Source organism: Schistosoma haematobium, chromosome 1 (genome assembly GCF_000699445.3).
Source record: "Schistosoma haematobium chromosome 1, whole genome shotgun sequence".
Classification (NCBI taxonomy): Eukaryota; Metazoa; Platyhelminthes; class Trematoda; order Strigeidida; family Schistosomatidae; genus Schistosoma; species Schistosoma haematobium.
The window spans coordinates 86,622,364-86,637,399 of record NC_067196.1 but is presented as its reverse complement, the minus strand read 5'-3'; the positions used below and the strand labels follow the sequence as shown (position 1 = coordinate 86,637,399).

General features: G+C 32.9%; 2 protein-coding genes across 2 annotated transcripts in view; one reads left to right on the top strand and one right to left on the bottom strand.

The window, feature by feature from the left end:
- The window catches only part of SPA17 (Sperm surface protein Sp17), a 55,662-nt gene that overhangs the window by 16,423 nt on the left and 24,203 nt on the right, over positions 1–15,036 (top strand). Inside the window, exon 5 of the mRNA XM_051209918.1 lies at positions 10,783–11,340. Coding sequence (XP_051075401.1) covers positions 10,783–11,340 — 558 coding nt within the window. The remainder of the gene's footprint in view (positions 1–10,782; positions 11,341–15,036) is intronic.
- On the bottom strand, positions 6,877–7,531 carry ABCA3_5 (ATP-binding cassette sub- A member 3; the record flags this gene model as incomplete). Its single annotated transcript, XM_012940627.2, has 2 exons — positions 6,877–7,436; positions 7,516–7,531. 2 exons carry the CDS (start codon positions 7,529–7,531, stop codon positions 6,877–6,879), a joined length of 576 nt encoding a protein of 191 aa, XP_012796081.2.

Below are 15,036 nucleotides of genomic sequence, written 5' to 3'. Positions count from 1 at the left end.
AGCAACAGTAATGAAACAAAACAATTATTATATTCAGTATACAATTGCTTTTTTGTTATCTTAACGTTAATTAGGTGTTATTAGGATAGTAGAAAACAAACTTAATTAATTTGAGAAATTTAAATGATCATACTTTAAGCCGTAGGATGTTGTTGATTAGTGATTAAAAAAAAGGTTTTTCAATTCAATGTTTCAATTATCTGATTGTGGGTGGGGGGAAAGATTAGTAGCTAAGGTGGATGATTTTGATGGAGCTTTTGTTCTTTTAGCCGAAACAACAAAACTCTATAATTGATATTATTATAGTATTTACAATTGTTTTCAATGTATTTCATCCTAATTTTTCTATCAGAGTTTTTGTTTCTGGGTAATTGCCAAAGGCTATATAATTGTGGCCTTCTTTTAATAGTTAAAAAAAGTATGTTTATAGTATCTTCTAAGTTATTTCATACAAATTATCCTCATTTTGGATATGTAAGCAAGTACATATGAATAAGGTGGATTTGTTATTCAATGTGATTAAAAACAATTGTGTAATTTACAATTGATTAGTCACTGGGTGATGATCAATGTCATATATATCAACTGGGTGATATTGAATTGAACCTGTTAGGGAGTATCAGTTCTCTCAAGATTACAAGTATACCTTGCTGTCGAGTGTCAAATAGCATGAAACCTAGGTTCAGGTTTTCCTGTTGACTACCTTCAACCACTATCTTATCACAGTTTTGTGATATAATTAAATTGGTCAAATTAAGATAACGGAATTAATAATCAAAATACGAGGAAAGACGTAAGGGATATAATACATCACTGTTAGGGGCTCCTAAAAATTAGTATATAAAGTCTTTAGATGCTCAGAAAAGGTGAACCTTGTTTCAACCAATCAGCATTAAATAGAAACATATAAAAACTTGAAGGATTATGTCATATTTTTTAGTTGAACAATTATTTATTTTTTGACTTGATTTGTCGTACTTCCAGAAGCTTCTAGGGGAGAGGCTCAAGACTATCTGTAACCTTATAAACTAGTTATTTTTTTGTGTACAAATTAATTTTGAAGTAAATCTGTTCTTGCTTGGTCCTTTTCCTCTGCTGTTTAGTTCAAATATAAAAGTAATATAAAAATATAAAAGGCGGATAAGACGTCAGTAGTAAGCTTTCGAGTAGAAGACATATCATTAACTTAATTAAGATATACTGTCATTAAATTGATGTGAACAGAGAAACAAGAAACCTTGACAAACTACAGAAGGTATTTTTGCGGGACGTTATTTCATTTAATTCAAAGCTTATAAGCACAGTAACATTTATTTTTGTCTTTAGTCTATTCTACAAATTATAAGCTTTCGTTTGATGCATGATTCACTGCCATAGCCTTTTTGTTCCAAAGCTATTGTACTTTAAACGTATTATTTTGTACTCTATTTTCTACTCTAACTCCCAGTTTTGGACATGATTGTATTTTCATAATTATTGTACGTTGTGGTCGGGTTGGTCATCTCTTTATTCATGTATCTTTTTACACGGATCTGAAATCGGGAACCAAATCGGAATTCGAAATAAATTGAGTGATGTTCCATTTGACTTGTCTTCTCTCATTCATGTGATTGTCAGCTAATCAAATGATAGAATAGTTTTCTTCTCTTTACCCCACTTCGAACTTATGCGTACTAGCCTCAAGGTTAAGTCGATCGGCCTATCGCGTCAAGGTCTTAATCTAAATTAGATAAGTTATCCTCAGCACCAAAAGTGGGTAGACAGATCAAGGATGTAACATAGATAATGTTATTTTCTAATATATTCATTTAAAACTTATGCCTGTTACTCCTCGTGGAGGAACATAGACGACGGCCCACCAACGCTCTCCATCTAACTCTGTCCTAGGTAATCCTTTCCATCTCTTTCCAGTTGTTATTCATATCTGCTTCTGTTAAAATCTATTTTCATATTTATTATGTAAATTTCATATTACTAAATGACAAATAAATGACTCCTTTCTTCATTTTAATGAATATTCATAAATACTTCATTTATTTATTTATTTTTGAAGTTTTTCTCATTTCAATTCCCAATAATAATTGTTTTGAACAACAACAAAAATAAGTAAAATAAACCTTTGTTATATTTGGGTGTGTACAATTTGTCTTTAAAAAAAAAACACTTGACTGATATACTAAAATAGATTAATATTGAACAAAATACATTATTTATCTATTCAATCAACTAGGATTTGCTTGATGAGTTTTTGGTTGCCATAGTAACCCATTTTTTATTAGTTCCTTGTTACCTTGGTATGAAGTAATTTGAAGTTAATTAATCGAATATGTATAAATTATGTATTTGTTGTTCAATAATATATATATATATATATATATATATATATATATTCGTCGTAAGCAACCTAAAACCTGGGGCATATATACATCGGTCCAAGTTATCAAACAAAGGATATTAGCACAATCAGATGATATTGTTAAGCCAAACGATATATAGTGAGAAATTATAATACTATAGTATGTTTTACTACAAAACAATATCAGTTGGAGAATTAATGACAACTAGGGAATAATACGAAACTATTACATCCTTTACTTAAACCTCTTCAGTGGTGTGTATGCATGATCAGTCTCGAACTAGAATGAGGCAGCTGCTTTATAGTGTTTTTTAAAAATAATTTCTAATACCTTTGACAAGTCCTCATACATGATTTACAGTTCATTATTTTCAGATTAATCTTAATTTATGAAGTTTCCACAATAATTTCACTTCTATTTGGTTTTGAAACATAGATTATTTATCAGAATGAGTGGCGGGATTGGTTGGCGTTTGTGGAGATTTTAGAAATTTTCACAGATTGAAATCATGAGTCAGTTGAAGCTAGACCACCATTGAAAACCTGGAAGCACTGGACTGCCGTTTCGTCTTAGTATGGGACTCCTCGGCAGTGCTCATCCACGATCCTGCCCCCGAGAGATTCGAACCCAGAAACTATCAGTCCTAATATGTTTTCTATGGTGGCCTGGCTTCAACTGACTCATGATTTGCACTATTGAAATTACTAACATCTTCACAAAACCCCTTCTAATAATAATCATCTGCTCACTAGTAACTGACTTCAAAAGGCATTTTCTTGAGTTTTAGTGAGAAGCCGTGACCATTGGAGTTCAACCAGGTCTGTTGTGAGACATCAGCTCACTGAAGAAAATGGTGTACGGTGGCGCAATTTCATGGATTGATTGAAGTTAGACATTAACACTGTTGGATGCCGGCTCAGGGGTCTAGTGGTTAGGCGCTCGCTTGTGAGACCGATAGGTCCTGGGTTCGAATCTCATGAGGCGGGATCGTGGCTACGCACTGCTGAAGTGTCCCACAATAGGACGAAACGGCCACCCAGTGCTTCCAGGTTTTACATGGTGATCTATCTACAATTGACTCATGTTATCACTCTACATTGGATAATTATTCATATTGTTGAAATACTAGTTATATTTAACTATAGTTTCAAATCTAATGCCTAGAATATTTATTTCATGATAATGTGATATAATCTATGATCAATTTATTTTGTTTCTAACTAAAAATCATTATCTTTTAGTTGAAAACTTCTAAATTATCTAAAACACAATAAATCTTGTTCACCATAGTGTGAATATGCAAATTTATCCCATAGATCATCATTTTCGATTATCAAATGAACAACTATGACCATGAGAAAACGAAAAGTATATAAGCATATTTTATTTAAGATATATTTTTTCATAGAAATATCCATTATTATAGATTATTAATGCATATTAGAATGATAGTTTCAAAAAAAAGATCAAAGAATTCGTTTGATAATACCGTAAATTCCCTGGTACGGCTGAGGATGAGGAGAGTTGACTCTCCCTCTCAAAATGCTCTCACATGGCTACGCGTATACAGCCACTGATAGGGGAGTCCTACTCACTGCCTTCTCGCGGCGCGGGTGTTGTTTACGAAATTGAGAGGACGAAAAGTGAATGTCCGGCGCTTTAACCGGGTTTGTGGATATGAAGGATTCATTTAGGGGAGGTGGAAAGTCCTGATTTCAAACCAATGGTGCACATGGTTTCCAGGATCTTGAAGAAATAAATGACGTATGAACCAATTATTAGTCATCGGCTACCATGCGACTGAAGCTTCTTACATTTCTCCACTGCCTTATGGATCAAACCTTTAAGTCGAAGGCTACTTGTGTGACCCCCTAAGAAAAACACCACTCACAAATCAAATGACTTGTGTGGTGCATATTTATTCGGTGCTTCTTTGTACCAATATTTATGTGTTCAAATAAATAAATAGTAAATAAGTAAACTAAATAAACATCAATTTAAATACTTAATAGAAATGAATAAACTTGTAGTGGAATATCTTTGGGATATTTCCTATACTTTATAATATTAATCACTCTGTTAACTGTTATTATAATGATTTCTTAATAGTGTATATTTTTCAAGAGGCAATATGAAGTGTTGACCATAGTTTATTTCAGTGCAACATAAACGGAACGATTTAGCGGTCACACAACGAGACAGTTGAACTAATGAATTAATTAACGAATGAGTTAATAAAACTTAATAAACACATATATAAAGTTACGAGGATCGGTCATTAGGCGTTTTAAACAACTAACATTTAGGCAAGTAAGAGAAGTATATTCGTGGTCTGTGACAGGATAGGATACGTGTTCATGAATTGGTAGGACATCTGCACCTCAATATTCAATATGTATAAAGTATCTGGCATTTTTCCGTTCATTTAGTAAGTGGATGTTTCATATATGGCCATACTTTCCATTGAAGATCTCATTTCATGCCCTAAATTTCGGTTTATTTACTTTATCTTTCATTCGGAAAGTCGGAATAGACTACAGGAGCCTGTTCACAAAAGACATTTGTAGATTTTTTTAGATGGTTGAAGTGAAAACCCTTGTAAAAATTACCTCATTTAGATGCAGCAGCAGCAACAAACAGAAAATTACTCGAAAATGCTAGATAGCAAACTTTTGTTGTACAATGATAAACGGATTGTTATCGTCGTATATTGTGAGATTAAGACCAATCATACATGTTTATTCAAGCATGAAAAATGTGTAAACATATGGTCAAATCAATACTGACTGAAATCACTCTGCCTGCCTGTTAAATAAGTCGATTAAAGGGTTTGATATGTTTATATAGTTTTATGTATAGATGAGCGTTCTATTAGGTGTTTGCAGACAATATATATATTGCTTAACTATATACTGGTTGTAAGTTTGGTTGAAACAATTTTCTATACTGATAGTTTATTGGTAATCTTTTAAGCTCTAACTAGTTGATGAGTTTTGAATAGGACGAAACGCGTGATTTAAATGCCAATTCTAACCAAAAATTATGCATCTATTTTATAAAATGGATAGATTGAAGTAACAAATGTTGATCAAAAATTGATTAAGGTTATCAATATCAGGATAATTCGAGTTCTTTTCAACAGTGATAATGTTTTTTGATCAGGTTTTCATTCATAGTTTTTAATTATGATTTAATAAATAGTTTTATTATTTTTACTAGTTGAATTCATGAGTCTAGAGGTTAAGCGCTCTCACGCGAGATTGATAGGTCTTGGGTTCGAATCTCGTGAGGCGGAATCATGGATGCGCACTCCTAAGGAGTCCCGTACTACGATCAAACGGCTGTCCAGTGCTTCCAGGTTTTTCATAGTTGTCTAGCTTCAATTGACTCATGAATTCAATTATTAAAACTACTATAATATCTACAAAATTACATTTCTAAAAGTATTTTATTTATTTATACAAATTGGCACTTATATAAAATGTACTTGATTTGTACTGTAATAGAAACAACAACAATGAAATACAGTTATCTAATGCAGTATTGCTGTCTGAAAAAAGGAATCATAATAGGTATTATTATCCTACATTATTTCAAGTATAGCTGACATTAAATCAGTATATATGTGTATAAAGTCTCGGGTGGTCAAGCTGAAACGGTTGTATCTCTCCATGAACTTATTGACTTTTAGATGTGCCTATGTTAGTAATTGAAGACTACTTCGTTGAGGTCCATGCGATTATCACTATCAGTAGCTGCAGACTCTAGATAAAATAGCTTGGAATTAGTCACATTGTTGTAGATGCGTTCACTACTTATCTTTTTTGCGGTTTTGAATTCTAGTATTCCTCTATACATATCTCTCCACTCACTTCTTTTGAACTATTGTCTTAACTCTTAATCTTTCCTATTATCATTGTTACTACATTATTTCGAGCTGTTTTACCATTCCATCTTGTTGATTTGATCTCGTCGTACTAATGTGTGGTATTAGAACTTTGACTAATCCACATTTGTATCAGACTCTATGGTGATAATAACTAATGATGCATTTGTGAAAGCTTTAGGGAATACTAAATTAAATAAATTTTGGTTCATTCTACAATGTTTGTTATTGTTGGTTAATAAATGTACAAATTAATTTATTTGACTTTAAGTCATAAATATGATGCTACTGTTTTACATCAGAAAATTCTTGATTAAAATTTGGTTAGACATCTTGATGTAAATTAGAAAAAAGAGACACAATTATGGTAGAATCACAAATTCGTTCATATAGTTGTCTTTTCATAACCTATTTGTACAAATATTGTGATAGAAAAAACTGGGAAAAGCATAGAAACATAATTAAAACAAATGGAAAACTGATGTTGTAAGTTATATAATTACTTACTTAATTACTTTGCCTGTTTTTTCCTTGTGGAGCATAGATTACCGACCAATAGTCTCTGAGCAACACCATCTTAGACTTTCCTTTCCAGTCGTTCCTAAATGCTATTCATTCTTGTGATGTTTACCTTCAATTCCCGGTGTAATGCGTTCTGTTGTCTATCTTCCAGATTTTAGCTAAAATATTAGTCAACCTAATCGCTAAAATTGAACCACCTTCCTTAAAGACCTCTGGAGCAAATCTATCTGGACCAGCTGCCCTTCCTCGTTTCAAATTAACTATAGCCTTTTGAACTTCAGCTAGATTTGGGGGACCTACTTCAATGTTCCATTCACACTGTCCGGGAATGGAGGGTAGTTGTAGAGTAGCTGAAGACCAGCTCAACTGTTCTCTAAAATGTTCCGCCCATCGTTCTAAAGGACTGGACTGGGAGCAGATGAGAGTATCGTCTTTTTCCGAAATAGTCTGACTTACACTTGACTTATTAATTCCAGTTCCTTTTATTAGTATGTAGAGCTGTCTTGTGTTCCCTATAGCCGCCGCCTTTCCCATCTCTTTTGCTTTCGTTGCCCACCACTGCTCACGATCGTTCCTTAGACTTTCGCTTAACCTAGATCTGATTTGTTGTCGCTCTTCATCGTGTTCAGAGCCTGATGGGATGAGTTTACGAGAATCCACGACGTGCAATGCTAACCGGTGTTGGGAATGGTTGGAAGAAATTTAGGGGCGGCCAAACAAAACGTGGCATCAGTGCTTGAAATCACTAACCTCCAGTCTTAGCCATGTCGGTAGATGCAGACTACTAGGTTGGGGTCCGCGTGACTGTCGTAACCGGTAGTTGGAGACTAGGTGACATGGTGCAGAATCGACCACAGTTGTGTAGGCGAATACACTCTTTGTCTTTTCTTAAACTAAGAGATTAAAATCGCTTCATATCTTTCTTTCTACGGACTAAATCTTTCTTCTTATACTATATCCTTATATGCAATCCTTCCTTTATATATTACCACAATTGACTTAACTACTTCTATGTATCAGGTGTTCATCTTGCTGTGCTAATGGGGTATGGCAACTTGGACCGATGCATATATGTGCCAGGTCCTACGTTGTAGCTGACTGACTGATCCCAAGTTAGGACTTGCGCTAGCTTAACTACAAAACTATTGATTACCTGAGTAACGCTCAGGTAAGAAGTAAAGATGAAGTAACACGAATTCATAACTAAAAGCATGGAAAAATAAGCTAGGCAACCAATGACTTAAACTGTCATCGTGAGAAAACAAAACTACAACGTTTTATCTGATTTACAAATTTGTTTAAGTTATTTTTTGAGTAATGGCTTCGGGAAGGCGTAATAGACTAGAATTCATTCTTTTAATAATAAGTTTGAAAACTTGATGTTATATTAATTATCAAGCAAGTGGGTAAATTAGTGAGCTGATGGAAGTGTGCTGTTTTTCTTATTTTCATCTGTCTTGGAAAGTGCTCAAAGATGTATACAATAATCTTCCTAAATGTTTTTACGATATCTAGGCTTTGGAATGTACATGTAACCTAGTAGATACAATTGGAATCGGTAAAAAGCGGGAACAGTTGACTTACCCAAAGTGTCAACTTTTCTTATTGCATGAGTAGCTTGGAATTTGGATATGTTCTTTTTCAATTTAACCTTTAGTCTTCCGTTTCTAGAATTCTTTTTCAATACACTACTGATTTATTTTCTAGAATATTCATTTAGTCGACCTATTGTAAATCTGTGGGTTTAAATTCCACAGAGAAAGGATCATTTTACAAACGATTGCAGATACTCATTATTAGCGAACATAACTTATGTTCTACAATGATGTACGGTAGCACAATTTTATGGATTGATTCAAGTTAGACATTAACACCGATCGATGCCGACTCAGTGGTCTAGAGGTTAAGCGTTCACGCACGAGACCGATAGGTCCCAGGTTCGAATCTTGCGAGGTGGGATAGTGGATGTGCACTCCTAAGGAGTCCCACAGTAGGACAAAACCGCCGTCCAGTGCTTTCAGGTTTTCCGTGGTTGTCTAGCTTCAATTGACTCATGAATTCAACTATTAAATTACTATATTACTCTATCTTAATTCATTTTACTAGTAATAAAACTAATACTTAGAAACAAAAATGACACAATAAATAACAATTAGATTTTTTAAAGATAGTTTTTTTTCTTGAAAATTTACAATTTCATTTATATGATTATTAAAATAACCCACTATGCCATTAAAGGAAATCAAAGAGTTATTTAATGAAGAAAGTTTTCTTTTCAACGCAATCATTTACTTAAGCTGTACGTTTGTATTTATATCCGTGTGGTAAATATATATCTATAGAAGGATCTTGAGTGCCATTAGAGGTATAAGGGCAGCCATCACTTTCCGGCTGCCTATACCGTAGAGGGGTTGTTCCGAGGGTACCTGAAAAAGGAAATTGGGTTAGAGGTGGTCTTAGAGATCCGAGAGTGTGACCGCAGTACCCAAGGGATAACTGCTTGAGGTCGGTCACACACAACTTTTTTTAATTTTAGTGTTAGCTCCGTACTTGTTGAAACCTTACTGCCGGAGACGGATATCCACGGGATAAGGCGAGGTGTACATTTTTAAGGTCGACCTTATCTAACCCCACCTCTCCTTGTGGGAAGGCAGCGTCGTTGTTATGCTGGTTGTCTGAAGGAAACACCTTACTGCCGTCACACCTCTGTACAGTCAGCAGTACGAATTCGTCTTCGGACCTTGGGCTTGTTGCTTTCAGTCTTACCACTCTTCAACCGACCTGTCTGACATGGTAGGACCTTGAGGAACGGTTGCTCCAACCAGTATAGCTCGGTTGCTTCATCACGATAGGCAAGCCCGACTACTACGTCAAGGTAGAAAAGGTTGCATCATAAATTGATTTTAGACTCTTATTATCAAATCGGGTTGCGTAATAATCGAGGGCCAAGAAAAGAATATGAGGATGAAAATAATTTATGGGTTAGAATTATGTAAGATAATTGTTATTCAGTTATTATTATGACCTTTATGTGTTTTCATTTTTCTTCATATCTGTCAAGTGGACAATCATCTTTCATAATTTTGACTTGTCATTTGTTATTTTCATCCTTTTATATCTCTTTAACCAGCTGGATTTGTTATAACTGAATTAAGAAGACTTTATGTGAACTATTTTCTCCTAAAAATTATTTATACAAGAGCCGGACAGGTTTACTTTATTATCAAGTTAATCAATAGAAATGTGTGCTCTCTAGTTGTGCTGAGAAATTGTAACTGGTAGATTCCAGAAATGTTGAAAGTGAGACATTTACCACTGTTACCATTACAGTGATGGTTGCACTATATCCCATCACACTATAGACTGTTTAGAGAAGCGAAAAGATATTATTATTATTAACTTAATTTCTACTTGGCATTTTCTAGTTGACCAATAATGGTTTTCCAACTAAATGATACATTACTTGGTTTAGCTACATCAATGTGTGTTTGCTTCAGTTCATCTGCTTTTGTGGAGAAATTTATATTGAGCATACTATCAGACAAATTACCAAACTAGTTAACAAACATTTCTCTTCGCGGTTTGGAAAGAGTCAAACAAACTCAGTGCATAGCTTCATTCTATCACATTGGATCGATATTTATTATGTAATTAGATAGAATAAAACCATTCAGAATGATTTATCAAGTACTTTTACATGATGGGAAATGTTTAATGTATCATCGTTCAACCGAAATTAAGAATGTGAGTCATTGAATATCAACTTACATAGTTTAAAGGTGATGTGATAACTGTTAAGCTCATAGGTTTTGAATTCCATCACCAGTAAAATCGAGAGGTAACAGGTATCCAGTATCCTTTAATTTGCCATGGTATCTAAACGAAAAACCTACTCACAAACAAGAATTATTTTGTTTAAATCTCTAACTCTTTTGTTTCAAAATATAATTATTCGATACTGTTCAGTGTTTAGAAGAAGCATAGTTTATAAGTTTCCTTTTACAAAATGCATTTTAGGCACATCTTGAAAGTGTAAGAGACATTGATCAAACAAGTGTTTTACCAAATCATACAATTTCACCAAATAGTCAATTGTTTGAAGAAAACAGAGATTTTAATCAATTATCACAATCGCAAAAATATAGTGAAGACGAAGCAGCTACCATAATTCAATCTAGATATCGAGGTCATCTTCAACGAGAACGTTTTCATAGTACTACAAAAATAAAACGAATATTCATTGATAATGATGATTCAAACGACGATATTGTAACTGAACACGACGTAGTTATTAATCAAACTTCCAATCCATCACATCATCATCGTCATTCAGATTCTGTACAATCTCCAATAGAATCAAAAGAAATAGATATTGAAGAGAAGGTTACTGGCGAAGAATCATTAAATAATAATAAAATCGAAGAAAATTTCCGGATATCTGACGACGAAATCTCATCTCATCAAGAAGGGAAGAATTTAGAATCTGACAAACAAATAACAAACGATTATTTTATTGAAGATTCTAACGAAAACACAACTGAAGATATAAGCATTGCAAATAATACTGAATCAGAAGTGAGGATTCTTTTTTTAATTATATCAATTGTTCATGTTTTATAATTTGACAAAATTTATTATATTTAGATTGTGGTTTAAAAAAATGTGATCCAACATCTTTCCTTTTGTCATAAGTGTGACTAGTCAGTTGATGGATGTTTGTACATCTTAATGTTAATGTTTGAGTTGAATGAAGTATTAACCGAATCTTTTGATGGAGTTTTGTTCTCTGAGCTGGATGGTTTGGTCGTGGAGCTTTCATCGTTCTTCTGAACGACATCATCAGCACAAACTTCTGAAGTTTGTGCTCCACGACCAAACCATCCAGCTCAGAGAACAAAAGTCCATCAAAATCATCCATCTGAGCTACAAATCTTCCCCACTATCTCATTAACCGAACCATTAAGTTTGAATAGTTACTAACTTGTTCAATGGATATGAAGTATTTTGTAAATGTTTATATTTTCTCATTGATGATATACAGAACTGGATTTTATCGCTCTATAATTTCTTATATGAACATTAAAAGGATATTTTGATGTTACCAAATGTATTAAATAGTTTTGAATAGTGTTTGAACTCATAAAATAACCATAGGACAAAAATGTAACACCTAGTAACTACCTACACTGAAGGTATTCCATGGAAGTAAAATGTGTATTCAGGTCATATATGCGATCAAGCTGAAGTTTGAATTTATTCTATTACATTACTGACTGATATTGTGAACCATGTAGATTATTCGGTTCTAATTCATGAAATAATCATTATTGACTGTTGGTTACATTGGATAAATTGGCTTTAAACTTTTCACTTACTCATTTTATTTATTCATTTTGACCTACTTTTTTCGAACTTTTTCATTTTATAGTTTTCCTGTTTGTTACATTTTTGTGGCCCCGAGATCTGACTCCAGTTAGATCATATAAATAATTGTTGTTAAAATATACATCCTGGCTATCCTCGTACATAGAGTTATCGACTTAAATCACGTTAGTGAATAACGGAATTAAAATAAGTCAAATACAAAAATGGATTTTTGAATACATATATTTTGTACACTATTGATCTGGATAAATGATCAAAGGAACGAAGCGAATAAAGCGAAGTGAAAAGAACAAAGCGAAATGACTCGCGGTGGAGGCATATGGGCCAACTCACTTTAATCAAGCGTTCATCGATATTTATAGTCGGATAGAAATAAGTTGCAGATATGTGATGAATAGGATAAACAATGCACACACATATGCTCATATAAAAACAATCAAAGTTGATAGGCGAATAATTGATGAGGTCAAAATATAACTCAAGAGGGATAAATAAATGAGCCTGTCCGGAAGCTAGAATAAGCTATATGGGCTAGCATAACAACCAACAGTACAATATTGAAGTGACGTTCAATAATTTTGAGAATGATATGTATTATACAAAATAAAAGTTGATAGTAAAAAAATGATTATGTGTAATAATCTAAAATGTGATGATTGGTCATTAACAAAGGTTGCCTATCTTATTTTTATCTCAGAATTAATCGGAATAGATGTATTTACTCTTTATCTTACACTCGTTTATGAATTTCAGTATTGCTGTACCTTTCCATTCTGCCATTTTAGACCATATCCTCTCTCTCTCTGTGTGTGTGTGTGTGTGTGCCATTTTTGTTACTACTACATCATTTCAATCTCTTTAACTAATTACCTTGGTAATTTGATCTCGTCATGTTTACAATGATATGACTTTATGTTGCCGAAAAATGATTAACCATTTTCTTTTCTGTTTTCTCTATAATATTGGATGGAACAAAGTAGCGTAATAATACCCATATATAAACTGAATTTATAATTAGTCTTCCAATATGTTTGTATAAATTGTGGTGAGAATATAATTTATGGAAGAACCAATCAGATTTACGATAATAGGTCTTAGATTTTGGAGCGAAATTCATTCGCTCACATGATTAAATAGAGTTTTGGCATTATAGTTAATGTCAGTTTGTGATGAAAACCCTAAATCGAATTCTTAACCTTAACCATCAACTGTGAATCATAATCCTTATTCTTCAAATTGTTTTATAACCCTCATTTAGCCCTAGTAAGTAGGTAGACACGTTGAGGGTCACTTTAACGTCGCTCAAATGTCGTCCATAAATTATGATCTTACAGAAATTTCAACTCATTCTAATCACTGTTTCAATGTAGAAATGTCATTATTCTAGTTATGGAAACACTTGAATTTTGTTAAATTCACAAGAAGATTAATTGTAATTCAATCTCTTTACATTGTAAGTTTCAACAACTGTTACACTTCTATCATCATTCTATCTTTTCATAAAGCTTTTCTTAATTATACTTTACTTACTTCAGCTTGTTCCCCCTCATGGAGGAATATAGTCCCTCCCCCGCTCAACCAGGATTCTCTATCAAACTCTATTCTAGAAAATTCTTTTCTTAATTATGATGAGAAATAAATCATTAGTATACTCAAAAACATATGCTCAAAAGAGCTATATACCTATAAAAATGACATAGACATTTCAGTTATAAAAACTCAATCTACTTCAATAATCATTCTTGACCTAAATTTCTATTATATATCATAGTAACATTTTCAATATTTTATTATGTCATCTATTCCCTAATTATGTCATTTAGTTATTTCAAATATAATGGGAACATTTAAAGATTGTTTCAATACTTTTTTTTAAAAAAGATATAAATAATTAGCAGGTCAAATGAAATGTCCTACTTTCTCATATCATGGAAATTGTTTGTTCAATCTAATATCAAAAGTCATTCAACAATAAATGACTTACTTTTTTTTCTGGTTAGCGTTTTTTTTTGTTTAGCGAGTTAGTTTTCTACGGGATAGGGTCACTAACCTCATGCATAATCCTCCTCCTTCTAATGAGGGCTTGGGACCGATAGTAGACCCAGAGGGTCTACAGGCGAACAATTGGACAATACTAAATAGTTCACATTCATTACAAGAAATTCAAATAATCTTGAAGGATACTGTTATTCCTAACATTATTATTATTTTTTTATTCTTACTAAATATGTCATCACCTGTACTTCTAGTGATTTTTCTGTTTGCTGACACTATAATTTACAGACTACATTTGAGCGGCGCTAATGTGACCTTGAGAGTGTCTACCTATTTACTAGAGTTGAATGAGGGTTATAAAACTGTGTGAAGAATTAGAATAATGATTTACAGTTGATGATTAAGGTTAAGAATTTGATTTAGTGTTTTTCATCACAAACTGACATCAACTATAATGCCAAAACTCTATTTAGCCAAATGGGTGAATGAATTTCGCTCCAAAATCTAAGACCTGTTATTGTAAACCTGATTGGTTCGTCCATAAATTATAGTCTCGCCTTCTGTTTCTGTAATGGAAAAGTGTTGCATATTAGAGTATATACGTATCAATACTTAGGTTAGCCTTGATAGTTTTAGTTGAATTGAGTATTGAGTAGGAAGTTAATGATAAATATATTTTTTGTTATATCACAATGAGTAGAAAAATTATATTTATAAGATTTCGTGACTTAATGTAAGTCACTTCTTCAGAGTAAATAAATAACCGATTTAAATTAACACAAGTTTAAATAGTACAAAAGAAACAATGCAGAATATTTTCGGTAAAATCAAAATCATAATAGTCCTGACATTGGCTTATTCAGACCTATTATGATTTTGATTTTACTTAAA